The sequence below is a fragment of the Salvelinus alpinus genome, chromosome 24 (genome assembly GCF_045679555.1).
Source record: "Salvelinus alpinus chromosome 24, SLU_Salpinus.1, whole genome shotgun sequence".
NCBI lineage: Eukaryota > Metazoa > Chordata > Actinopteri > Salmoniformes > Salmonidae > Salvelinus > Salvelinus alpinus.
The window spans coordinates 9579775-9607314 of record NC_092109.1 but is presented as its reverse complement, the minus strand read 5'-3'; the positions used below and the strand labels follow the sequence as shown (position 1 = coordinate 9607314).

The window sequence follows — 27540 nt, the reverse complement described above, 5'->3', positions numbered from 1 at the left end:
ATCGTAATGATTCGCCACAGTGGGCCAATGGTGGTAGACCCCTGGTCCCTCTGAGTACATGGGAGCACCACTAGAAGGTTGGTGGGATGAACTCCTGCACCCTGTCCTCTCTGGACCTCTCTCTCCTCCCTTCGGCCCCCTCTTCCTCCACTGCCTCGAAGACTAATTGAAAGTAAGGCGTGTGGCCTGCATCACATTAACATAATTCAGAAATAATTGCTTTTGTTTCTACTTGAACCGTAAGAATGTTATGTTGTGCTCCCCTTTTCTCTCTCCTCCTCTCCCTTGGTCCGCTAAGACAGGCCTAGACATCTGCCTGCCCAGGAACGGAGAGGAGAGCTTAGCATCTTCCTCTCTTCACCACTTAGTTTCTGTCTTGTTTGTAGTCCGTCTGGTTGCTGGCCTTTTAGGTGACATTTGCGACGTGTGTGTGTGTGGGGGGGCCAGGCATGAGTGTGTTATCTGCTCCAGTGAAGAGCCACAGCACAGTGCTTGTATAGACAGATGATTTAATCTCCCGACAGAGAGCAGTGAAACCTTCCATCCATATATCCTTACCTTCCGTCCTCCTTTTCCTCCGGCTCCCCTGTCCATCTCCTCTCTTTCTTTCTTTTTTCTCTCTTTCTCCTCCTCTCCAGTATACCAGCTGACTCATTAGGCTGGCCTTATGCTCCTATGTCCAGAAGGACTATAGAGGCCATTACTCAGCCCTGCTGCCTGGGTACATGGGGTCAGACACCGCATCAGTGTTACATCACTATAGGCGTCTACACAAGATGGATACCGCTCTTATTCACTCATAGATCACCTCCTATCAACACACAATTCCCCTAAATAACCTCTCTCTCTCTCTTCCTCTCAATCTATCTTTGTCTTCACACACACACACACACACACACACACACACACACACACACACACACACACACACCTGACCTCCATAGAATAGGTGAATCTAGTGGATATACCCACTTCCCATCAATAACCCTCTCCTCCCCCAGGTCCTACCCAGAGCACCAGCAGGGGGAGATGTTGGAGTCACCAGTGAGAGGGACTGGGGAGGAGGGGCGTGTCCTGCCCTCTATGTGTCTGAAGCAGGTTTTCCCTAAGTACACCAAGCAGTTCAGCTACCTGCGGACCGTGGAGCGCATCACTGCCCTCTTCCTGCGCTTCCTGGGGGTCAAGGGCAACATGCGCCTGGGGCCCACTGGCTTCAGAACCTTCATCAGGTACTAGTTCCTCTTCCTCACCCCTACACACAGAGTTAGAGAGCTTACATTGGTATGTGCGTGTACTTATTGTCAACTAGTTCCTTAGCATGGTTCTTTTTAGTAAGTAACCTATTTTGTCTTCTTGGCTGCCAATGGTGCGTTGTGCTTTTTCTAGCCAATGAAACCAATAGCCTCCATAAAACCATGCGGTCTGTCTGTGTGTAGGAACTGTAAACTGAGCAACAGTCACTTCTCCATGGCGACTGTGGATATCCTCTACATCGACATCACACGACGCTGGGCCAGCATGCTGCCTGACTCCAGAGAAGCGGGTAACCCTCCAGCCAATCACAAGTCACCTCTCACACAGCCCGCCAATCACCAGTCACGAATCACTCTGCCCAGCAATAACAACAAAACGTAATTGTGTTAGCCCGCTGAACTAAATACTAGGCATTAGTTGGGGGAGTTGATGCACGTCTTCGGGTCTCCGGCAGAACTAGCTGTGGCCTTTTTAGAATTGGCCAGGTTTTGTTTTTGGCTCTAACTGCTCACGGAATCCTCTCACGTCATCAAAATGAGTTCACAGCGTAGTGACAACATTTGTGAGAGCATCCACTATGAATAATTCACCAGCTTCCACCTGAAAATATGCAGAGGGGGCAGGATGATGAGGAAGAGGGAGGAAGAGCGGGGTACAGCGGTACGATTGCTTGAATGCTGTTCGAGTTTCCCCCTGTTGGGCTCGGCTGGCATGGAGGGACAGTTTTTAGCAGGACGCAACGCGAGGAGATGTGAGCTGAATATTTGGTTCCAGACAAATCAAGGGGTGAGAATTTGGTCATTACCCCTACGGGTAATAGGAAAACAGAGCCAATCTCTCTCTGATGATTGGGTCGCAGTGTTGGGGAGGGAAGGATTGTGTACTGTAGGTAGGGGTAGGGATAAGGCAAGTATTTATTATTAATAATAAAGTTTTGTGTTTTGGGAAGTGCTGACTCAGGACTTTAGCTGAATGCTAAAAGCCCCTTATCACCTCAGAAGAAAGTCGCTCTCTCTCGCTCTCCGGCTTTCTCTCCCCCCCCCCCCCTTTCCACGAGACTTTATAGGAAAATAACTCTCGCCCTCACTTTAAACCTTTTCACTTTCTTTGTGTGTTTCACCCACTCATCCTAATGTTTTATTGAGAACCACAGCACAGTTTGATGAAACGTGTGGTTAAAAAGTAAAAGCTAGAATAAATGGTGTGCAATGTGCAAATACTGTATATTAAAGAGATGTAGTGTACCTACCTGGATGGTGTGTCTCTGCGTGTGTTCTGGTTGTTTTAAGTTTAGGACAGTCAGAGCTTCTGTGTGTTGTGGTTAGGTTGATTTATTAGTTTGACTTCATCTTGATGTGGATACCGACAGGTGTGGCATGTCAAGAAGCTGGTTATTTGAATGTTCATTTCTCTACCATGAGCCACCTCCAAAGTCGTTTTTAGAGAATTTGGCAGTATGTTCAACTGGCCTCAAAACCGCAGACTACATGGCGTCTTGTGGGCGAGCGGTTTGCTGATGTCAACAGAGTGCCCCATGGTGGGGTTATGGTATGGGCAGGCATAAGCTACGGACAAGAAGAGGGATGTGGGAGAGCTAGTGGACAGCTACGGACACAATTGCATTGTATTGATGGCAATTTGAATGCACAGAGATACCGTGACGAGACCCTGAGGCCCATTGTCGTCCCATTCGTCTGCCGCCATCACCTCATGTTTCAGCATGATAATGCATGGCCCCATGTTGTAAGGATCTGTACACAATTCCAGGAATCTGAAGATGGCCCAGTTCTTCCACGGCCTGCATACTCACAAGAGATGTCACCCATTGAGCTTGGGATGCTCTGGATCGACGTGTACGACAGCGTGTTCCAGTTCCCGCCAATATCTAGCAACTTCGCACAGCCATTGAATAGGAGCGGGACAACATTCCACAGGCCACAATCAGCCTGATCAACTTCATGTGAAAGAGTTGTGTCGTGCTGCATGAGCAAATGATGGTCACACCAGATACTGACTGGTTTTCTCATCCACTCCCCTACTTTTTTTTTTTTTTTAGGTATCTGTGACCAACAGATGCATATCTGTATTCCCAATCATGTGAAATCCATAGATTAGGGCCACATATTTATTTTTTTAAATTGACTGATTTCCTATATGAACTGTAACTCAGTAAAGTCTTAGAAATTGCATGTTGCGTTTTATATTTTTGTTCAGAATAGTTACTCATTATTGGAGAGTGACTCAAGGATCAGGGAGAATCAGTTTGATACACGGCAAATACTCTCTCTCTTCCACCTCCATGTTTCCTCCTTTTCCCGCTCTCCTCTCACCCTTCTCCCTCTCTACCACGTCTCTTCTATTTGTCTCCTCTCAGGGATGGCTCTGCAGGCATTTGTGGAGGCCTTCTTCTACCTGGCCCAGCGCCGGTTCAAGTCGCTCCCCCTGAGGGAGCAGGTGGTGTCCCTGCTGGAGGTGTGTGAGGCTCAGCTGGAGAACCAGGGAAGAGGGGATCCTGTAGGAGCTCTACCCGAGGACAGCACCTCCTCCACCAGGCGCTCGGTAAGCTGCGGCAGGACCCAGCCAGGCAGGACTCAACACCCCCACCATATGTCAACCTCCACCCCAGGCCAGGCTCTGTCGGCCCCCCAGCTCTGCTCCCCGGCCACCCCGCGCAGGGCCTCGTCCCAAGACTACAGGCTGCATCAGAGACTACGGCCCACACACAAGGGCAATGTAGAGAACTGACCCGACTGGGGCCTAAGGAGCTATACTCGCACACACACACTCCTAACAGAGGAACACAAAGACTGGCTCAAATTCCCCCGGGGGGTCCTGTTGAGAGAAGAGACACAGATTGTTGGGAGCTGACCTCAGAGGCTCAGCACCATGAGGCCTTTTCTGGAATTCATTACTTTTCCTTAAAAAGAAGAGGAAGAAGTCCACAGGGTGGTTGAGGAAGTGGGAGAACGAGGTATGGAGGGGGGGAGTGTGTGTGTGTGTGTGTGTCAAGAAAAGCCACTCAGGTCCAGAGGGGGAGATGGTTGGTTGTAATTATTGATTAATAACTTCAGGGTAGGTTGTGTCTCGCTTCAGCCCTGTCGAGCAACCCACTGAGCAATCACACACACACACACACGCTCTCTCTTCAGGGAAATCCACACACGTACTGCAGTTTTACACACAGTGTATGTTGCGGGTATGGATCTGAGCATTTCCACGATAGCTTTAGAACCTACAACATTTGCACAAATGTGTGTGTGAGTGTTTGCATGCATGTGTGTTTAGTGTATTTGAGATAACGGCCATAAACTGTAATGGCCAGCGGTTCTGCCATTCGGCTGTTCCTGCTCACAGAACCAATCAGTGATGAGATGTCTCATCATTGTACCAAAGGGAAATGGACATCCTCCCAGACAGTTCCGCCCAATCACAAATCGTCCCTTAGCCCAACAGTACCCCATATGCACTGAAGACCACCTGAGAAGATTGGATGGTATATAAGTAATATGAAAAAAACACTTAAAACAGCCTATCTGAAGACAAAGTGAAGTAATTAATGAATTCCAATACCTATCATATACTCTCAGATCTCCAGAAGTGCATAGGTTGTATGGGCTATGGTTTGATTTGGGACTGGGCATTTCCTCTCCTTTTCATAACAGCAGCTACTCCAATAACATAGCAGCCTTAGACAAAAAGCAGTGAGAGAGACAGATGGTTAGTCAAAATGGCCGCCACAGACCCAATAGGAGCACGTCTCCTTTGCTTTGACACCCTACATGGGGAATAGGAAGTTATCTAAGAAAAGAACCAGGGCTGTATCAGGAGAATGCCGTCGTTCAACACTGCTTGTTTACGAATACCGTGTCATCCGTATCCATAGGAATGTTTGAATTGTACTTGATTTTGTTCCGTTTTTTTTCTCTCCACATAATTTAGTCCCGTCAGTCAGTGTCACCTATAAACAGTTGCTGCTTGCAGGAGAATGAAACTGAACACTAAAGCTATCATCTTGATTCCTTCAGTACCATATGGGCTGCTGCTTGTTCACAAGCCCATAATTAAGAACACACACTACACTACTATAGACGTTTGCTCCATCTACTACTGCACTCCACCATAGCATCTGAGAATATAGATACTCAACCATAACCTCCATTGGGATGTACTGTGCGTCTGTTCATAGCACTGCAATACAAAATAAAGGACTGTATTTAAACCAGTTGAAAGGGTTTTTCTTGTTCTCTGAATGAATATTGACAGATTGTTGTTTTTACGATCTCCTAACTCCCAATAGGTTTTGAATGTGCAGTGCATATACTTATTGCCTGCGCCAGTGTGGATGAAGATGTATGGGGGTCAATTTCAAGCCATATGTATTCAATTCAAAATGAAATAAATCGTGAACATGAAGAATAAAGTTGAGAATGTAGGCAGCAGGTAGCCTAGTGGTTAGAGCGTTGGGCCAGTAATCGAAAGGTTGCAAGATCGAATCCCCGAGTTGACAAGGTAAAAATCTGTCGTTCTGCCCCTGAACAAGGCAGTTTAACCCACTGTTCCTAGGCTGTCATTGTAAATAAGAATTTGTTTGCCTAGTTAAATATAAACATTTTAACATTTGAGGACAGGTGAAATAATGGATGTTGAAATCAAAAACCAAACGGTTGAAAGCTAAATGTATAGAATTGTAAACAAAAATAAGATGTCAAAAGCAAAACCCCAAAACTTGTAAGCAGATCATTTTAAAGCGAGAGCTGAACTCTGACAAATGTAAAAAAAAAAATTAAAAAAAAACGTTTTCGGTTACCAGAGTAGCAACCAATCCTATTGAATAGATTTTGCCAAAGCTCTTCCCTGCATGTACTACCTTTTGGTTACGCTACTCGTATTTTTGCTTTCAATGTCTGTTTCTTTGCTTTCACTGCCAGTCTTTTCGATTGCGAGTTTTGGCATTATTTTTCCGTGAAGGGCGGGGTTTAGAGGGAGGCGTAGACAATGAGTCTCCATTGGTCCGCTAGTTTTGGAGTGACGGTTCGTCTTAACCCAATCAATGAACATAATAGACAGGCTTTTTTTCTATTGCCTACTTAAGTAGACGGTCTGAAGTCACCTCGTTTTCAGTAGCCATGCGCAAATTAATAACAGTATAGCGCCAAACCTACTGAGTTGATTTATAAAATGTTTTAATTCTATGCCAGGACTTTTCACTGCATTTTTTAAAAACAATTTGTATCGTGTTAAATGTTAGCCACTATCAGTAACAACCGTCAGTTATACCCATAACCTACATTTATAACTGTAATTTGAATGTCAATTTCCTTACGTTTAGCATCATTCCATTACAATGTTATTTTAGCATTCTTTCTTCTGTCACATTCATGTGGTTGTTCCTGAGGATCCCTAGCAATAGTGGATCATATTAGACTAACGTATTACAAGTTGTGCAATAGTGTAGCTTGTTTGAATTATTATGGAACTCTTGTTTAAACCTGGAGCCTGGCACGGTTCATGAAGGTTCACGACTACTGGAACATTGTCATCACAGTTCCATGATTAGTGATAATTATTAGAGTAAATGTATAGAACTAACTGTTCAACCCCTATTGTACACTTTAAGCACCTTCCAATATTATTATTTTATTTTTATTTTTTACACTTTTTACCCAATTGCAATTGGTAGTTGCAGGCTTGTCCCATCGCTGCAACTCCCGTACAGACTCGGGACAGGTGAAGGTCAAGAGCCATGTGTTCCCCCAAAACACGACCCTGCCAAGCCGCACTGCTTCTTGACACACTGCTCTCTAACGGAAGCCAGCCGCACTAACGTGCTGGAGGATTCACCGTACAACTGGCAAACGTATCAGTGTGCATGCAACTGGCCCGTCAAAGGAGTCTCTAGAGCACGATGGGACAAGGACGTCCCGGCCGGCCAAACCCTCCCCTAACCCAGACGACCCTGGGCCAATTGTGTGTCGCCTCATGGGACTCCCGGTCACGGCCGGCTGCGACACAGCCTGGGATCGAACCCAGATCTGTAGTGACGCGTCAAGCACTGCAGTGCCTTAGTCCACTGCGTCACTCAGGAGGTGAATTGAACATTATTTAATATGGCAATTTTCAGGATGAATCAAACCACTATTTTTATTCAACAATATATTTTGTGCATCAATTTTTTTTTTTACTATTAATAAATGTTTTCCTAGCCCTAAATAATATACAAGATCAGAGTATTTTAAATCTGCTGAAAAGGAGACTAATATGCATGTATTTAAATGGATTTCTTTCATTGACCCCTACTATTCTGAACTGTTCTCTCCATAAATTATTGTGAGTCTGTTGAGAAAACTCGAATTAAAAGCCACACCAAATGTTAAGGAATTGCTTCAGATAAATGTACTGAAAACCCTATTGAACTCCACAAGAAAATCTGTTGACCAGCAAGTTTTTAGCGGTTTAATTAAATGTATTCAGCACGCTCAAGGGAATCACGCCTGCAACGCACGTTAACTTATGTTGGTGCTTAAGTCGGAATACCAACTACGGAGAAGTGCGTAGGAAAGGCATGTGTAGGAAAGACGTACATTTCCTAAGTCTGAATCGGACCTTAAGTGAGCCTCACGGGAGCAATTAAAGGCATCTCTGTGAAATAAGCATGAGGAGGCATTATGAATGAGGTCCGTTCCCTACCCACCGTCTTCTCCCTCCCTCCCCGCTAGCTCCCTGCTCCTAGGCCTGAGTCAATGAAAATGCATTCATGAATTCAATCAATTCAGCCTCTGAAGTGTATGTGGAAAGACAAGCCGTTATGTTATAGGATGATGGTAATGCTTTGCATCATTCTGGGCTGCCTGTGTCTAATCTTAGATTTGTTAGGATCTTACATAATGTACATTTTCTACACAGTCTAATATGTGGTCCACAGCACGTGCGGTGAGGTCCGTGGCTGGGTAGGCACTGGCTATGATCAAATCCAGATTTAAGGATCTATTCAATCTGTATCGCTGAAGTGTTACAGATTGCACGATAGAAATGTAAAGGTAAGTTCCGATTGAGCCGACATACTGTATGCAGCTTTTAACGTGAATGCGGTCTCCGCTAACGTGGAAACATTGCCTTTAGATTTCAATCACGCTGTTACGCTGAACTTCCGCGATACGGATTGAGTCGAGCCCTTAGTCAATAATAAACATTGATAATGCCCAACTTCACCATACAACAGATAGCTCTAACAACCAGTGACATAGGCTATTAACCAAAATTGTACATGTAAATACCAATGTAGCCAAGATAAAAAATTAATAAAAAAGAGCCTCCAATGGCAGCATATTTCGTATCATCTGACAAAATGACACTGCACAACTGAGCTCAGCCATAGACCGATGTAGCATCCACAGTTACAACCAATAGGTGGCACTAAAAGACCAATGTATGGACACATTTTATCTGAATAGTTTTCAACGCAAACTCCATAGCCTTTCACAATGGATTTACAATTCTTCCAATGCACTGCGCGGGACACACACACACAATAATATTATATTATGTGAAATATTATTACCCACAAATATTTAATAAATACGGTTCTAATGGATTTTCCATATCAACAATCGAAATGACTGAAAAATGCAGTTCAAAACGTCAGTCTCATCAAAAAATTCTAGCTTGATAAATCAAATGCATCAAAGGGAATGCTGTCTATTCTCATGTTTATTCAACAGTTGACTAACCCGCAAATTGCAAAAGAAAATGCATTTAGAACTAACTTTACTTAGTCTGTCTTAGTCCATTAGTCTGCCCTTCAGGGTGAACCTCTCAGTAACAGGATTGTAGGGCCAAGGATGACAAAATGATCAAACCTGGCTTTCATTTGAACACTGATATTGTCCAAAATGTTGTAAAACATTCCTCTCATCTCCGATCGGCCGTCTGCTCCGGATTACTTTGTCTGTTAGGCCGAGTGTGGTGCATTTCTCCTCAACCCAATCATAGAAACACTTGCCTCCTGGCATCCACAACGTTCATCGTGTCGCTGATACGTGCACAGCAGAACCCCATGTCCATTATTTTATGCTGCAGAACACGAACGAGTGCATCAGTTTCTCTGAAAATCTTCCCATAGACCATCAGCAGATACCGGTTGAAGCCTGTGACAGCCAGGTATCATATCCAGAGGCCTTGGGCAGCGTGTCCAGACCCGGCGCCACGATAAAGTGACTAAGGGGGCAGTTGAAATCGGTGAGGGTTTGGCACGAAATCTGCATCCCATCTCCGCTGTGCTGTATCGGCACAATTGACAGCGCCCTAGACACTAAAGCAAGGCCTATTTGGCAATGAATTTAGACTACAAGCTAGATAGACTGTTTGTAATAGGTGAATTACCCTATGTGAATGCAGCCGTACACACAGCTGTCTTACCAAAACAATACAAACTAAATGCTGAAAGTAGCTTATTCAATCAAAACAAAAATACTGAATAGCAGTTTGGCTTAGAATACCTACACAACTGCGAATGAATGCGAACAGAACAAAACAGCGGTAGGCCTACCATAGGCCTATAAACAAAATATCAGATTGATAAAGTTATGACACAATCTGTATTTAGGCTAGTTACATTAATAGTAAACAAACGCAGTAAACAAAAGGTGAATGCAAATAACCAAAACACAGCCTACTACAGTGAGATGCAGCCATGCACAGCTGCCTTGTCAAATAAATAGGCCTATAGGCCCGCTTCAAACAGAGAAAATCACGCCGCTCATTAGTCCAGCAACATGTTGGGTTGTGTATATGGTAATACACTTCCGTGGCTCAAATTCGACCCACCCATGTAATCAATTAAGCAATGCCGGCCTACCATAAACACGGTACCAGTATGGACAGTTCCATTTACAACCAGGAAAAGCAATAGGCTACCAAGAAATAGAATGTAACCCATTTGTTTCTATGATCAAACATACCGATATGCAACTATACCCTGGGGCATTGGAATTATATTGAATTCTGCTTATATCATGCTATACCACAACGAACATAAAAGTTCTATTCCCATTTTGCTATTCCCTATTCCCTAGGTTTTTGCTGAAAATGACGCCACTCGCTATACCACCAAGATTTTGATCAAAACCAACCAGCTAGATTGTTAGCTTTTCAGAAGAGTTGAGAAATCGAGCATTTCATTCCTGCCGAAATCTTCTTCTAAAATCCCCCTCAAATCCCAGTTGGATTAGTTGAGCTTTCCTTGGGTGTAGCATGCTTCGTCTGTGCTGACTGAACATGTCTATGTGCCAGGGGGCTAGGGTCAGTCTGTTTTATCTGGTGTAATTCTCCTGTCTTATCTGGTGTCCTGTGTGAATTTAAGTATGCTCCCTCTCTCTCTCCCTCTCTCCCTCCCTTCCTTCCCGGAGGACCTGAGCCCTAGCATCATGCCTCAGGACTACCTGGCCTGTTGACTCCAGACTGTCCCCAGTCCACCTGGTTGTGCTGCTGCTCCTGTTCTGCCTGCGGCTAGGGAACCCTGACCTGTTCACCGGATGCGCTACCTTGTCCCGTACCTGCTGTTTTCGGCTCTCTCTCTCTCTACCGCACCTGCTGTCTCGACCTCTGAATGCTCGGCAATGAAAAGCCAACTGACATTTAATCCAGAGCTACTGACCTGTTGCACCCTCTACAACCACTGTGACTATTATTTGACCCTGCTAGTCATCTATGAATGTTTGAACATCTTGACGAACAATCTGGCCTTAAATGGCCGTGTACTCTTATAATCTCCACCCGGCACAGCCAGAAGAGGACTGGCCACCCCTCAGAGCCTGATTCCTCTCTAGATTTCTTCCTAGGTTCCTGACTTTCTAGGGAGTTTTTCCTAGCCACCGTGCTTCTACATCTGCATTGCTTGCTGTTTGGGGTTTTATGCTGGGTTTCTGTAAAACACTTTGTGTCATCTGCTGATGTAAAAAGGGCTTTATAAATACTTTTGATTGATTGATGGTTTGTCAAAGTGGAAAATTAGTTATTGCCAGCTGCCTATCATTAACACGTGTTGACATCTCATTTCCCATTGAACTTCGAACTTGTTTTCATTCCACAGTGCAGTACCTTTAAAATTCTCCTTGCTTGATGCGAATCATTTGGTTGTATCAATAGCATGCTTCCAGCTACAATATCCGCCTTGGGTGAAGGCCCTGTTTGCATTAGGATTCTAGGCTAACCTGGGCTGGCTCCTCTGTTCCAAGAAGGTCAGGAACAGTTGGAGGGGGCTGTTGAGCCGTTATCCTGGCGCCACTTTTGAAAGGGGGGATAAGCTCTTCAAGCATCATCGCTGCTGGGCGGCGGCCTCGTGGTTTGATTTCTGAGATCCTTTGTGGCAGTGGCAGATTAGCTGGTTGAAGCTAAATAGGCAAAAAAAAACGCTAATGCCTTTTACAGCTAGCTAAGCAGCTAACATATTTCTGTAGTGGTGGGGTGTGAGGCAGAGTTGAGTGAAGCAGCTTCAACTGTAAACTTGACCCCGTCCTTATGAATCAAAATCAAAATTACAGGCGGAGGCGTATCACAGTATTCACATAGCCTACCACGTTATCCACATAGCCTACCACGTTATTCACGTAGCCTACCACAGATAAGTAGTGTTTTTTCACGCTTATGGAAACCCGAAGGAGTCTTAGCCTACCTAACCGCCCAGTGGCTTTCCATAGCCCGCTTACACACACTCTCTCCGCGGGGCGCTCTGTCCATGGTTGCTGATCAGCGCAGTGGAGACATTGATTTTGCGCCAATCTGTCACTAAATCATTTTCACTTTTTTGCTATTTTTATACAGGGATATAAAACTAAAACTGAGGTGGCAAATCTACCTTTTGCCACCTCGTGGAGCCGGGCCCGAGCGTGTCCTTGTCCTGATGACTTTCTGTCGCTTCCTCTGATGAAGGTCGGCAGCGCAGGTGTTGGTCTTCCCCTCTGAATTATACCAAGTTTGGAAAATGTTGTGTAATGTAGTATAATGTCAATTTGCCAGGTTGTTTTTGCAAGCTAGCTACTGTAGCTTTGTTCAGTTCAAAGGAGCGCCAAATGATGTAGACACATGCCCAAAATTACCCACAGGCTTACCCACACAACTTGTTTAGGCAATACGCATGCGCAAAATATGAAATGGGCTCAATGCAATGACTGAAGCTAGGCAGCAAGACCTATGCTGAGCCTGTCCAATAAGAGTGACTGTAGTCAGGGATGGCCATCGTCAACGATTTAAATGAATTTGAATGGATAGGAAGGAAGGCATGCGCACTCTGGTGCCTTTTCTGAAGTTTTGATGCAGTTTTAGCACTTTTAGATTTTGAGCATGAAAACCACCAGACTCATTGATGAAAAACATTAGATAGTAAAAAAAAACAACACACGTGGGTGATGTCACTGACTGGTTAAGACTTCATATGAAAAACTATTTTCTAATTTAGAAGGCTAACATCCCATTACATGTTCTCACAAATAGTTTCATATTTAGTCATATACGTTCCACAGCATCTAGATGTGAATCGGATCAGTGGGAAAGATACACATTCAGGGATAGTTATGTTCTACTGTCCATAGTTACTTCACAAATTAGTAATGAATTAGACATGATTGTTCTTTAAGTACCCACGGACCCTTCCAACTGTTTGGATTACAGAAATATTGTTTCATTATTCAACCTTTTGATGTTACCGTACTGCAACGTCTCTCTCTGTGGTAACAAAGGCATTTAGCTTCCATTTCTGAAAGAGTGGGAGAAAGAGTTTTCCTGCAGGTATTTACAACCGTCATAAATATTCAGACCCTTTGCTATGAGACTCGAAATTGAGCTCAGGTGCATCCTGTTTCCATTGATCATCCTTGAGATGTTTCTACAACTTGATTGGAGTCCACCTGGGGTAAATTAAATTCATTGGACATGATTTGGAAAGGCACACACCTGTCTAAATAAGGTCCCACAGTTGACAGTGCATGCCAGAGACAAAACCAATCCATGTGGTCGAAGGAATTGTTTTGTAGAGCTCCAAAACAAGATTGTGTGTCTGCACAGATCTGGGGAAGGGTACCAAAAAATGTCTGTAGCATTGAAGGTCCCCAAGAACACAGTGGCCTCCATCATTCTTAAATGGAAGAATTTTGGAACCACCAAGACTCTTCCTAAAGCTGTCGGCCCAGCCAAACTGAGCAATCGGGGGAGAAGGGCCTTGGTCAGGGAAGTGACAAAGAACCTAATGCTCACTCTGACAGAGCTCCAGAGTTTCTCTGTGGAGATGGGAGAATCTTCCAGAAGGACAACCATCTCTACAGCACTCCACCAATCAAGCCGTTATGGTAGAGTGGCCAGACGGAAGCCACTCCTCAGTAAAAGGCACATGACAGCCTACTTGGAGTTTGCTTAAAGGCAACTAAAGGACTTTGAGAAACAAGATTATCTGGTCTGATGAAACCAACTCTTTGGCCTGAATGTCAGTTGTTTTCCAGAATCAGGGCTTGGGAGACTGGTCAGGATCGAGGGAAAGATGAACGGAGCCAAAGTATAGAGGGATCCTTGATGAAAACCTGCTCCAGCGCGCTCGGGACCTCAGACTGGGGTGAAGGTTCACCTTCCAACAGTACAACAACCCTAAGCACACAGCTAAGAAATCGCAGAAATCGCAGTTTCTGAATGTCCTTGAGTGGCCCAGCCAGGGCCCGGACTTGAACCCGATCAAACATATCTGGAGAGACCTGAAAATAGCGATGCTCCCCATCCCACCTGACAGAGCTTGAGAGGATCTGCAGAGAAGAATGGGAGAAACTCCCAAAATACAAGTGTGCCAAGCTTGTAGCGTCATACCCAAGAAGACTCAAGGGTGTAATCGCAGCCAAAGGTTCTTCAATAAAGTACTGAGTAAAGGGTCTGAATACTTATGTCAATGTTATTTAATTTTTATAGAACTATTTTTGCTAAAATTGATAAAAACACAGTTTTTCCTTTATCATTGTGGGTTATTGTGTGAATAAAAACGATTTAATCTGTTTTAGAATAAGGCTGTAACTTAACAAAATGTGGAAAAGGTCTGAATGCTTTCTGAATTAAATGAGTAAAACAGTATCAAACATTATTAAAGTGACCAGTGTTCCATTATTAAAGTGACCAGTGATTCCATGTCTATGGATATAGGGCAGCAGCCTCTATGGGGCAGGGTTGAGTATCCGGGTGGTAGCCGTGACAATGACTAAGTTCAGGGCAGGTGCACTGGTTGGAGGCCGACTAGTGATGGCAATTTAACAGTCTAATGGCCTTGAGATAGAAGCTTTAATGCATCTGTATTGACCTTGCCTTCTGGATGTTAGCGGGGTGAACAGGTCGTGGCTCGGGTGGTTGATGTCCTTGATGATATTTTTGGCCTTCCTGTGACATCGGTTGCTGTAGGTGTCCTGGAGGGCAGGCAGTGTGCCCCCGGTGATGCGTTAGACAGACCGCACCACCATCTGAAGAGCCCTGCGGTTGCGGGCGGTGAAGTTGCCATGCCATGTGGTGATACAGCCCGACAGGATGCCCTCAATGGTGTATCTGTAAAAGTGTGTGAAGGTCTTAGGGACAAGCCAAATTTCTTCAGCCTCTTGCGGTTGAACAGTTGCGCCTTCCTCACCACATTGTCTGTGTGGGTGGACCATTTCAGATTGCCAGTGATGTGTACACAGAGGAACTTGAAGCTTTTCACCTTCTCCATTGCGGTCCCGTCGATGTGGATGGACCCTCCTCTCCTACCTGTAGGCTGTCTCGTCTTTGTTGGTAATCAGGCCTAATACTGTTGTCATCTGGAGGCGTGCGTGGCCATGCATGTCATGGGTGAACAGGGAGTACAGGAGAGGGCTGAGCACACACCCTTGTAGGGCCCCTGTGTTGAGGATGTGTAGTGCAGGTGTTGTTTCCTACCTTTACCACATGGGGGCGCCCCGTCAGGAAGTCCAGGACCCAAATGCACAGGACGGGGTTCCGACCCAGGGCTCCGAGCTTAATGATGAGCTTGGGGCGGTATGGAAATTGAAGTGGGTCTAGGGTGTCAGGTAAGATGGAGGTGATATGATCCTTAACTAGCCTCTCAAAGCACTTCATGATTACAGAAATGAGTGCTACAGGGCGATCGTCATTTAGTTCAGTTATCTTTGCTTTCTTGGGTACAAGAACAATGGTGGACATCTTGAAGCAAGTGGGGACAGCAGACTGGGATAGGGAGAGATTGAATATGTCCGTAAACACTCCAGCCAGCTGGTCTGCGCATGCTCTGAGGACGCGGTTAGGATGCCGTCTGGGCCGGCAGCTTTGCCAGGCTAACACGCTTAAATGTCCTACTCATGTCGGCTACGGAGAACGAGAGACCAGAGTCCCTGGGAGAGGGCCGCGTTGGTGGCACTGTGTTATTCTCAAAGCGGGTGAAGAAGGTGTTTAGTCTGTCTGGGAGCAAGATGGCGATGTCTGCGACGTGGCTGGTTTTCCCTTTGTAATTCATGATTGTCTGGAGTCCCATCCACATGCGTCTCGTGTCTGAGCCTTTTAATTGCGACTCCACTTTGTCTCTGTACTGACGGTTTGCCTGTTTGATTGCCTTACGGAGGGCATAACTGCACTATTTGTATTCAACCATATTATCAGTCACCTTGCTGTGGTTAAATGAGGTGGTTTGTGCTTTCAGTTTTGCGCGAATGCTGCCCTCTATCCACGGTTTCTGGTTTGGGTATGTTTTAATAGTCACAGTGGGAACAACTCAGTCATCGTGTCAGTGTATACGTCGATCTTATTCTCAGAGGTAACCCGGAACATATCCCAGTCCGCGTGATCCACAGGAGGTTGGTGGGACCTTAATTGGGGAGCACAGGCTCGTGGTAATGGCTGGAGTGGAATCAGTGGAATGGTATCAAATAGCTCATCGTTTCCTGAGGGGAGGACGACTCATAATGACGGCTGGAATGGAGAAAATGGAATGGCATCTGTGAGAGAAAATCACATATTTACCTGATTTGTTTAATATTAATAGTTAACAATTACTATGCTTAACAATAGTAAAGACATTTCTTTAGTGACAATGCTGTGCTTCTGAGAAAGGATGATTCATCTCTTCCACGTTCACTCCCCGCTGCTGGTCTAGGCGTGTAGTCAAGGACATGGGATGGAGATAAACTTGAGGAACAGATAGACCTGTATTGTTTTCAATCATCTTTGCTTCTGAGTAACCCGGTCACACAGCATAAGACAAAGAGCCTCTGAGAGTGACCACAGTTCTTCAGTCCCTCCTGTTCTTTTACTATCTTCCAAGGGCACAGGTGTGGGGAGGTGGAAGAGAATGGAGACTAGCTTGGTAGAGAAAGGAGTAAATGGAACAGCCGTTATCACTTGTTTCTGCACTATGACCTCACACAACCAATACACCTGGCCACAAGAAGAAAACAAGGTAGCTTATGATGCCCTGATCTGCCGGGGAGGAGTGGAACCAACCATGACTTAGCAGTTCTTGGGTTTCTATGTAAACCCCTTGCGTCTCTGTATTATTCGAGAACTCAATCGATTCACCTTGTATGTTGCATTGACCTACACCCTTATCGATACGTTTTTAATAAAGTTAATATCCTTATTGGTGATTGACCTTCTCTCCTCATTATTGATTAGAATTACCACGACACATCAACCACATGGAAACCATGTGTTTGAGGTATACATATATGATTCCAATGATTCCGCTCCAGCCATTACCACTGGCATGATCAAAACAATCTTTAAGCATGGACTCCGATTGGTCAGACCAGCGTAAATAGAACTTAGCACGGGTACTTCCTGTTTGAGTTTCTGGCTATAGGTCATGATATGATTTGTGAGGTTTCCAGTTTGCACAAAGTCCAGTGTAATTCCTTGAGGGCCGTTGAGGTATTGGCTTGAGGGGGAATATACACAGGTGTGACTATAACCGAAGAGAATTCTCTTGAGGTAATACGGTTGGAATTTGATTGTGGGGTATTCTAGGTTGGGTGAAAAAAAGTACTTGAGTTTATGTATGTTATCACAATCACACCATGAGTTGTTAATCATGAAACAAACACCTCAGCCTTTCTTCTTCCCGGAGAGTTCTTTATTCCTGTCTGCGCAATGTACTGAGAACCCAGATGGCTGTATGGATGGGGACAGTATATCCGGAGAGTATGTTAAAGTATGTTACAGTTCCTGATGTCTCTCTGAAAGGAGATCCTCGCCCTGAGCTCGTCTACTGTATTGTCCAGGGACTGAGTATTAGCGAGTAATATCCTCAGATGCGGTGGATGGTGTGCACGCCTCCTGAGTCAGACTAGAAGTCCACTCAGAATACCTCTTCTCCAACGGCGGTGTCTTGGAGCAGCCTCTGGGATAAATTCAATTGCCTTGGGGGATCCGATTCGGGAAAGTCGTATTTCTGGTAGGAATGCTAGTGAGTTACTGCTATTCTGATACTCAGAAGTTCTTTCAAAAAAACGTTCTGGGCTAATAATGAAAGAAATTACAAAAAAATATAAAAATACTGCAAAGTTACTTATGAGCTAGAAGCAGAACTGCTATGTATATTGGGGCCATCTTATAGTCTTTTCACAGACTTAGCACTGCCTACCTTGCCTACCCTTACTGCACATCACTGCCTGTTACTGGCCCACAGGGCAATAATTCTACACTGGTGTTAAGCCATTTTCTTTGAAGTGTAGCATATAGCACACTTTAACGTACTGTAATCAGGGTTGGTGAGTAACTGATTACACGTAATCGGATTACAAAAAAAACTAACTGCAATCAGTTATGTTACCAGCAAAAATATTGTAATTAGATTACAGATACTTTCAAAAAACTAGATGATTACTTCGGCTGTGTTTACACAGGCAAATTCTGATATTTGTTTCACTAATTGGTGTTTTGAACAATCAGATCTGAAAAAGATCAGATGTGATTGGTCAAAAGACCAATTAGTAGAAAAAAGTTCAGAATTGGTCTGCCTGTGTAAACACAGCGTTCTTGGATTACTTTTAAATTCAGAAACGATATTAGTGAAAAAAAATACGTTGACACCTTTCTGTTTTGTCAATGACATTCAATGCAGCATTGGAAAAAGGCACAAGTTTACGTTTGTTCCACCTGAGCGAGTCTGACCACAAGTCGGAGACCACTATGATGACAAACCAAACACGTTTGATGGATTATTTTTGGCTTCTTCTAATGCCTCTTATGGGAAAGTGATCCAAAAGTAACTGAAAGTAATCAGATTATTTTACTGAATTTGGATAATCCAAAAGTTACATTACAGATTAAAATGTTGGACAGGTAACTAGTAACTGTAATGGATTACATTTAGAAAGTAACCTACCCAGCCCTGACTGTAATACATGGCAAGAAATAATGTCTACCTTGGGTAAGGTAGGATAGAGTTTTTGAGCATTTTCAGCTCATGTGTTTTGGAGCATTCTCCCTCTTTCCCTCTTCTCTTCTTCTTCTCTCCCAGCTACTGTGGGGAATAACAATCAGACAGTATGTAGGTCAGCCTAGCTGAGGAGCATGCACCACTCACTACCCCTCTTTTACCTCTCCCCATCTTCCTCTCATCTTTTAGCTCTCTCCCTCTTTAGGCTCTCTCCCTCCATCTTCCCCTCCTCTAAATGGTTCTCGTAATCATCATTCTATTACTAGACTGAGTATCTTAGAAGATGTGTACATTTTCTCATCATAAGCCAAGTTGTATCTGATTTAATACCTGTCAATCATCTAAAACAGTGTTTACCAAATTATAGGTCTGAATCTACTGGTTTGCGGCTGAATTATAGGTTGTGGCTGGAAATATGTTGAGGTTTTTCGTCTGAGTCACATGAAAACCGCATATCAATTTGAGACAACCGTTACGTGATTGTTGCACTTACCAAAATCACATGGTATTGAAAATATAAATGTATTGGAAAATGTATTCACCACAGTGGCAAGAAACACACAAGGCAGAGGCTTAAAATAGCTAAATAAAACTTTAATAAGTCTAGTTGCAAATGTACATAAATTGCACAGCCACATTGTTTTTTTTTATATATATATCGTCAACACAAACAAATTCCTCTGTACATTATTGTTTTTGTCACTGTTGTCCAAGGAAGCAGAATCCAGCAAATACTTTACTTTCAACATCATTACAAAAGCATTTTCTACAAGATATTAGAAAACATACATCTTTTACTTTATTTATAGATATATTTTTAGTTTATAGTATTTTTTTTCCACTGGCTGTAACTGTACTGTATGTACTGTATAATTGTGTGTGTGTGGCTACAGAGACATCATCATCACATTTCTCTCTCTGACTCTCCTCTCCTACATTCTTTAAAAACTTAATGAAGGTGGAACAGAGGTGGGACGTGACCAGAAACATACAGAGGATTTAGAATTGATAGCCAAATGAAGGACATTGCATTGCCTATTTCTATGTGAGTGACATTATGCTATGTGGCACTGGTAACACTAATAGATAACGACAGTTTATACCACTATTAAACTAGCTGATTTGGGAGAGTTGGCATTTTCCTTTTCCTGTTTCACTTTAGAGGTAGAGACTATACAGAGGACTAGAGAGAACACATCCCTAAAGACAGAAGTCTTGACTTCATTAAGCCCTCTCTACAACAGTCAGTAATCTCTTTTCCCCTCAAAATGCTGGACATAAAATAGACAATTGAAGTAAATTGAGTGAGCAAATTATATGAGTATTGCACTCAGTAGTACACTCCACGACATGGCTGATCAAGCCAGGAGTGCACACTTCTGCAGTCCAAAAGACAGGGGTGTGTTTATGGAACGTAGACTAGGGGCTGGATTCAATCCGTGTCGCGGAAGATCCACGTTAAAATGTCTAGATCATTTCCAATTGAGCTGACATATGCAGCGCTTACGGGTAAATGCAGTTTCCGCTCCGCATTACATTCGATCCGTTGACTGAAACTCATCCCTGTATGTCAACTTCGTGGACTATGAGAAAGCATTTGACAGCCTAGACAGAGACGCCCTATGGAGGTTCCTCAGACACTATGGTGTACCAGAGCTTGTCAGAATGATCTGCACTACCTACAATGGCATAACATGCAGGGTTGTGCATGCCGGCAAGCTTAGCACACCCTTCAGAGTCCTGACTGGAGAAAAACAGGGATGTCTCCTGTCACCCTTCTTTTTCATGTTAGACATTGACTGGATCATGAGGAAGACAACCGAGAACAGATGACATGGCATACGATGGTCTCTATGGACACAGTTGGACGACCTCAAATCTGCGGAGGATCTAGCACTCCTGTCACACAGTCAACAGCAAACGCAAGATAAAACGTCAGACCTGGACACCACATCATCCCAACCAAGACTCCATATCCACAGAAACAAAACCAAGATGACGATCAACAACGAATCTAACAATCCAATCACCCTCAGAGAAGAACCCCTGGAGGATGCCAGTTCCTTCACCTATCTGTGATGCGTCATCACCAAACAAGGCGAAACCGAGCAGCGTGTAAAGGCAGAATTCAAAAAGCAAGAGTAGCCTTCATCTCCCAAAGAAACATCTGGAGCTCCAGGAAAATAAAAAACACAAACCCTTTCAACACCAATATTAAGTCAGTGATGCTGTATGGCTCAGAAAAACGGAGGACAACAAAACCCACAATAACAACAACTCAGAGCTTCATAAACAAGTGCCTGCGACGCATCCTTAACATCAGATGGATGGACAGAGTCAGTAACATTGACCTGTGGGAGCGCACCAGCCAGGTTCCGGTGGAAGAGGAGATCCGGAGGAGAAGATGGGGATGGATCGGCCTCACCCTCCGAAAGTTCCCCTCCAACATCACCAGGCAAGCGCTATACTGGAACCCACAAGGGAGCTCCCAAAGGAGCGAAGTAAGTAAGTCTCTGCGAACGCGGGAACATTGCCTTTGAATTTAAATCCGATAAGGTTTGAATCCAGCTCTATCAATGCTTAAAACCTCCATTGTAAAAGTGCAGAGCTGGGCTGATGACAAATGGGGTTTTGTGCTTGTGTTTCTCTCTCACCACACCTGATTGGGTCATAGGTCGCTGGACGTTTGGACTCTCTCCGACCTGTACACACCAGACATCATCCAAAACCTCTCAGAGTCAACATAGTCATTTACATTTTTTTGCAATATACTTTTGAAGTGTTTTTCCCTTGATAAAAAAAGAGAATACTGAATGCGGGGGGGGATTAGAGAATTGCGCTAAAACCTGGAGATCTAACTGAACAGGACAGATGGCTGGTTGAGCTATTTACAATATCCATGATGTCATATCAATCGATACAGCAGTATTATTGAACACAAGGTACATTTACAAAAAAAGGCTCTCTTTTTAACATTAGTTAAAAATATTGTGAACATTTTATCTACACTCTCGTCTCCAAGGCTGTCCAGCCTCTTGATACACTCATCATTATCATATATTTATATGATATATAAATCACATATAAATCATGTCTGCAGCAACTCATAAAAACAACATTTCATCATCTTCCTATATTGGAAACGTTTAATTTTTTGAATGGTGTCGCAGTGAGTCGCTACCATTCGTTATAGCGCCAAAACGAAGCATGCAGATTTTTTCAATCCTTAACTCATCTGTAAAGGTAAGAAGAATGAATACAAAAATATACAAAATATAGATGCTGAAAATGCCTGTGGGCTGGTGGGAGCAAGCGGAACAGTAGCTATAGGATCATTCAGGGACAATAGGCCTAGACCCCACATTAAGACCAACCGTGTGTTTGAGTAGCATCTTCACATTCAATAGAGAGAGGGAATGAGGGAGAAGGGGAGAGAAAAAGAGGAGAGGAGAGATAGATGCCTCGAAGCGAAGTGGGGGGTCACAGTCTTTATGCAGCATGCTTCTTTGACATGAATTAGCAAACAGGAGAGTTTTAAGAAAGAGTACGATTCTAACCTGTGAGGTCACATATAACACACACCAGTCCAGTGTACAGTATAATATTGTGTTCAACAACACAACTCTCTCTGTCCTTGTGCTACAGGGCTATCAGACCAGCCATGGCGAGGGTCCTGAACGCAAAGCGACACACAACCAACATACATCATTGTTTCAACGTCGATTCAACATTATTGATGAAGCACTAAAGCAAACCTCAATCCAACCAGGTCTGTCTCCAAAACCTGGATAAAGTAAAGGTTAAGAAGAAGAACTAAAACTGGATTGTATTTCATCTGTTGATTGTGCTACTCACAGCATAGTGTGCAGTCTCTCCCTCCCCCGAAGCCCTATAATACACACTATAGCCGCAATCACCCACTCCTTGGAACGGGCTTCTTTTGTATTTGACATGACCAAATATATCTATATCTCATGAATAGTTTATAGAGGAAAAATGAAATATGCATACATCTATCTTACATTTCATTAATATATTTTCACACACAGGTCATGATTTAGTGTTCATAACACATTGCGTGATGTATTTGTACAATATATTTATATTCCTTTACAAATCCACAGTATCATAACACGTGCCTTTTTTTTTGCAGGAATAGGGGGTCTGAAGGACAAAGTAGAGATGTGTTCCTTACTTAAGGCGTTTCATGTACCAATAGCTTTCACAAAGTGCACTATATAGGGAGAGGATGAAAACCAGAAGTGTTTCGACCCTCCAGGACTGACATTGAACAGCCCTGTGGTAGGGCAGGAGTAGGCAACTAGATTCTGCTGCGGGACTATTTTTGACGGAGTGGATGGTTGGGGACCGGAACATTGTTATAATAATTTGTACACTGCAAATTGACCACAACTAAGCCCAAATGAAGATTATTATTTTCAAATACAATACATTTCATACCTTGATTACATTGAGACACGGTCACATACAGTGCCTTCGGAAAGTATTCAGACCCCTTCACTTTTTCCACATTTTGTTACGTTACAGCCTTATTCTAAAATTGATTAAATCCCCCCCCCCCCCTCATCAATCTACACACAATACCCCATAATGACAATGCAAAAACAGGTGTTTAGAAATGTTTGCTAATAAAAATTAAAACAATTAAATATCACATTTACATAAGTATTCAGACCTTTTACTTTGTTGAAGCACCTTTGGCAGCAATTACAGCATCGAGTGTCCTTGAGTATGACGCTACAAGCTTGGCACACCTGTGTTTGGGGAGTTTCTCGCATTCTTCTCTGCAGATCCTCTCAAGCTTTGTCAGGTTGGATGGGGAGCGTCGTTGCACAGCTATTTTCAGGTCTCTCCAAAGATGTTCAATTGGGTTCAAGTCCGGACTTTGGCTGGGCCACTCAAGGACATTCAGAGACTTGTCCCGAAGCCACTCCTGCGTTGTCTTGGCTGTGTGCTTAGGGTCGTTGTTCTGTTGGAGGGTGAACCTTCACCCCAGTCTGTCCTGAGCGCTCCAGAGCAGGATTTCATCAAGGATCTCTACTTTGCTCCATTCATCTTTGCCTCGATCCTGACTAGTCTTCCAGTTCCTGCTGCTGAAAAATATCCCCACAGCATGATCCTGCCACCACCATGCTTCTCCGTCCGGATGGTGCCAGGTTTCCTCCAGACTTGACGCTTGGCATTAAAGCCAAAGAGTTCAATCTTTGTTTCATCAGACCAGAGAATCTTGTTTCTCATGGTTGGGGGGTCTTTAGGTGCCTTTTGGCAAACTATAAGGAGGCTGTCATGTGCCTCTTACTGAGGAGTGGCTCCGTCCGTCACTCTACCATAAAGGCCTGATTGGTGGAGTGCTGCAGAGATGGTTGTCCTTCGGGTAGGTTCTCCCATCTCCACAGAGGAACTCTAGAGCTCTGTCAGAGTGACCACCGGTTTCTTGGTCAGCTCCCTGACCAAGGCCCTTCTCCCCCAATTGCTTCCATTAAATAATAGTGGAGGCCAGTGTGTTCTTGGGGATCTTCAATGCTGCAGAATTTTTTGTTACCCTTGCCCAGATCTGTGCCAGGACACAATCCTGTGTCGGGGGTCTACGGACAATTCCTTCGACATCATTACTTGGTTTTTGTTCTGACATGCACTGTCAACTGTGGGATTTGATATAGACAGGTGTGTGCCTTTCCAAATCATGTCCAATCAATTGAATTTACCACAGGTGGACTCCAATCAAGTTGTAGAAACATCTCAAGGATGATCAATGGAAACTGGATGTACCTGAGCTCAATTTCGAGTCTCATAGCAAAGGGTCTGAATACTTATGTAAATAAGGTATTTCTGTTTTAAAATGTTAAAACATTTGCAAACATTTCTAAAAACCTGTTTTCGCTTTGTCATTACGGGATATTGTGTGTACATTGCTCAGGATTTAAAAAATGTAATCTATTTTAGAATAAGGCTGTAACGTAACACGTGGAAAAAGTCAAGGGGTCTGAATACTTTCCGAAGCCACTGTATGTCTTTTTCAAATTTTATTAAATGTATTTTATTCTTGGGAATACTTAGGAACAGTAAGTTCCTTGGTCTTTTTGACCACAAACTAAAATTCCCCCAAAAAGTATTATTATTGTACGGGATTGCGGGGCACTTTGGAACACACCCAAGGACTTAAACAGCAATATCAGTCTGGACAAAAACATATTTCAAAGCTCATATTTGGTTTTTAAAAGAATGAGATAAGATCTAAATAAACCATTGGACAAAAATACTTTTCTTTGAGATTTAACACTACTATAAATTATTTTTCTGTTATTATTGTTTTGTTTTGTACACGGTCCACATGACCTGGTCGTAACAGAGAAGAGAGGAGGTCAGGAAAGGAGAGGAAAACAGAGGAGAGGGGAAGAGAGAGGATTGGGTGACTATTTGACAGACATTGTGTTGATTATAGTGATTTGTCCAAAGCTTTAGGGAAGAGTGTCTGAAATTGTCCCAGCAACTGCATACATCCAATGGAAACATCCAAATCGGTTGATTAATGGAGCGTTCAGTTCATATCTACAGCTTGTCCCGCCTCCTCCTCTGCAGGGCCCACTGGTGTTCAGCTCTGTCCATTGATTCGCTGTCACTGACTTGGTCAGCTGTCTGTCAAACTGAAGTCCCGCCTCCTCGCTGCTTGGCCCCTCACAGTGGTCTCCTCACTCAGACTAACCCCCGTTTAGTGTCCATATAAGGAAGTGTCCTCTACAAGCACCAGCCAACACACACACGTGCGCACACACACACACACTCTATCAGTCTCTCTCTAGCAGTTGCTGCTGTTCCTGAACTCTCCGTTCTCAGTGATCTGGAGCTTGGTGGGATTGGTCGGGGAGATGCCATTACGGGTCTGCATGCTGTAACGCTCCTTCAGCTGGGTCAGAGCACTCATCAGACGGGCGTTGGCTGCGTCAAGAGACGCTATACGCTTCTCCTGCAGAGAGAGAGAGAGAGGGGGAGGGAGAGAGAGAAACACTGGGTTAGAGAGCAGGAGAGACGGAGGGAGGGGGGTGAGACAGAGCAGCAAACAGCAAGAGAGAGATACCAAATATAGGCCTGTGCAAAGATAGGTCGGTGAAGTACACAGACACAGATAGCCAGGCAGCCAGACAGACGACCAGCCAGCGAGGCAGCCAGCCAGACAACCAGATGCATTAATGGCAAAATGGAGATGTAGCCTCCCTGCTCCTGTTAGTGTTGTTTACGGTATCATCTGAAGTCCCATCGCGTTCATGTTCATCCACCCGAGGTGCTCTCTAATTCACGATTCACTTCTCTCCCTCTCTTCTTAATGAGCTTTCCATATTCATTCTCTCTGTCTGTTGACTCAGGGAGCGGCTCATTGCCTTACCACCGCCTCTCTGTTTGCACACTCAACTCCCATTACTTTACTGTGCAGATGAGCTTCTGTTTGTACGTGTGTGTGTGTGTCTGTGCACCGCTGTCTGCGAGTTGACATTGCGCCGTCTTTCAACTGCATTCCTACAACTTTGTTTGACTCACGTCGAAGCTTGTGTGCTTGCGTCGGTGTCAAGGTTTGCATCGGAAAATGTCATGCCACAACACAGAGCTGCCACTCTGCCGTCAGAAGTAGACAAGAGTTTACAATGTAAAATGAGTCACGGCCATTGACAGACAGGCAGGGGCGGGAATGAGTCACGCTTGTTGACAGACAAGTAAGGAAGAATAGTGTTAATGTAAATATTAGTTAGTCTGTAACACTGAAGCGTAGGGTCGCGTTGTCGCGCTCAGCTGTTCAAGCCTCGTCACCGCCACAGAGTTCTGACTGGTTGAATTAAACATCTCTATGTATTTCCATGTTCTGTCACCCTTCACGTCCTGTAGCAGATGTCACAAAACACACACACACACACAAAACACACACACACATACACACACACAAAACACACACAATATATTGAGCACAGTTGACTAGGCGCTGCATGGGCTTCTTTGTTTTCTCCATGCCTCTCTCTCTATGAGGTTCAAACGTTGCAAACACAGGACGTGTGTGTGAGCGCTCGACTCTCATTCCAAGATTATCATAATGACCTGCAGTACTGTTTTATGCCACCGCAGACTGCCCTGCCCTCTCTCATTGGGATTTTATATAGTCAACCAACTAACTATCCCTGAGAATGCTTTGGCTAAATCTATCTGTCACAAGCTTCATTAGGAAATATGTTGATGATGTTGTACCCACAATAACAATCCGGACATACCCCAACCAAGAACCCTGGATGAACAGAGAAATCCATACCACGCTGAGAGCCCGTACTATCATTCAATGTCCGCAGAGCGAATCCCGATGACGCGCGACACGTACAAAGCAAGCCAGGTACAAGCTCCGCAAATCCATTAGGGACGCAGAAAGACAATACAGACTCAAACTTGAATAGACGTTCGACAACTCAGACTCACGACACCTGTGGCAAGGTGGCGGGTAGCGTAGTGGTTAGAGCGTTGGACTAGAAACCGAAAGGTTGCAAGATCGAATCCCCGAGCTGACAAGGTGAATATCTGTCGTTCTGCCCCTGAACAAGGCAGTTAACCCACTGTTCCTAGGCTGTCATTGACAATAAGAATTTGTTCTTAACTGACTTGCCTTGTTAAATAAAGGTAAAATAAAAAAAAGGACTACATACTAACACAGACTACAAAGGCAAATCCAGCTGTGTGCTGCCCACCGAAGCCTCCCTCCCAGACGAGTGTTGTAACAAGAGCCCACAAGGGGGTGGAGAACTGATATCCCAAATTCTAGCCTCCCCTTTACAAGCTATCACAAGACAAATAAACTCTCCCTTTCCCCATTT

At 44.1% G+C, this 27540-nt stretch overlaps 2 protein-coding genes across 8 annotated transcripts in view; one reads left to right on the top strand and one right to left on the bottom strand.

Moving 5' to 3' along the window:
- Positions 1–5476, top strand: part of LOC139552080 (tubulin polyglutamylase TTLL11-like) — a 44301-nt gene extending 38825 nt beyond the window's left edge. For all 3 annotated transcript variants that reach the window (XM_071363478.1, XM_071363479.1, XM_071363480.1), the window contains 3 exons: positions 1002–1229; positions 1437–1543; positions 3629–5476. In XM_071363478.1, the coding sequence (XP_071219579.1) occupies positions 1002–1229; positions 1437–1543; positions 3629–3999 (706 nt within the window). In that variant the 3' untranslated portion in view covers positions 4000–5476. The remainder of the gene's footprint in view (positions 1–1001; positions 1230–1436; positions 1544–3628) is intronic.
- Positions 5477–19249: 13773 nt separating this feature from the next.
- Positions 19250–27540, bottom strand: part of LOC139552090 (disabled homolog 2-interacting protein-like) — a 222111-nt gene continuing 213820 nt past the window's right edge. For all 5 annotated transcript variants that reach the window (XM_071363495.1, XM_071363494.1, XM_071363493.1 and 2 more), the window contains one exon: positions 19250–25661. In XM_071363495.1, coding sequence (XP_071219596.1) covers positions 25494–25661 — 168 coding nt within the window. In that variant the 3' untranslated portion in view covers positions 19250–25493. The remainder of the gene's footprint in view (positions 25662–27540) is intronic.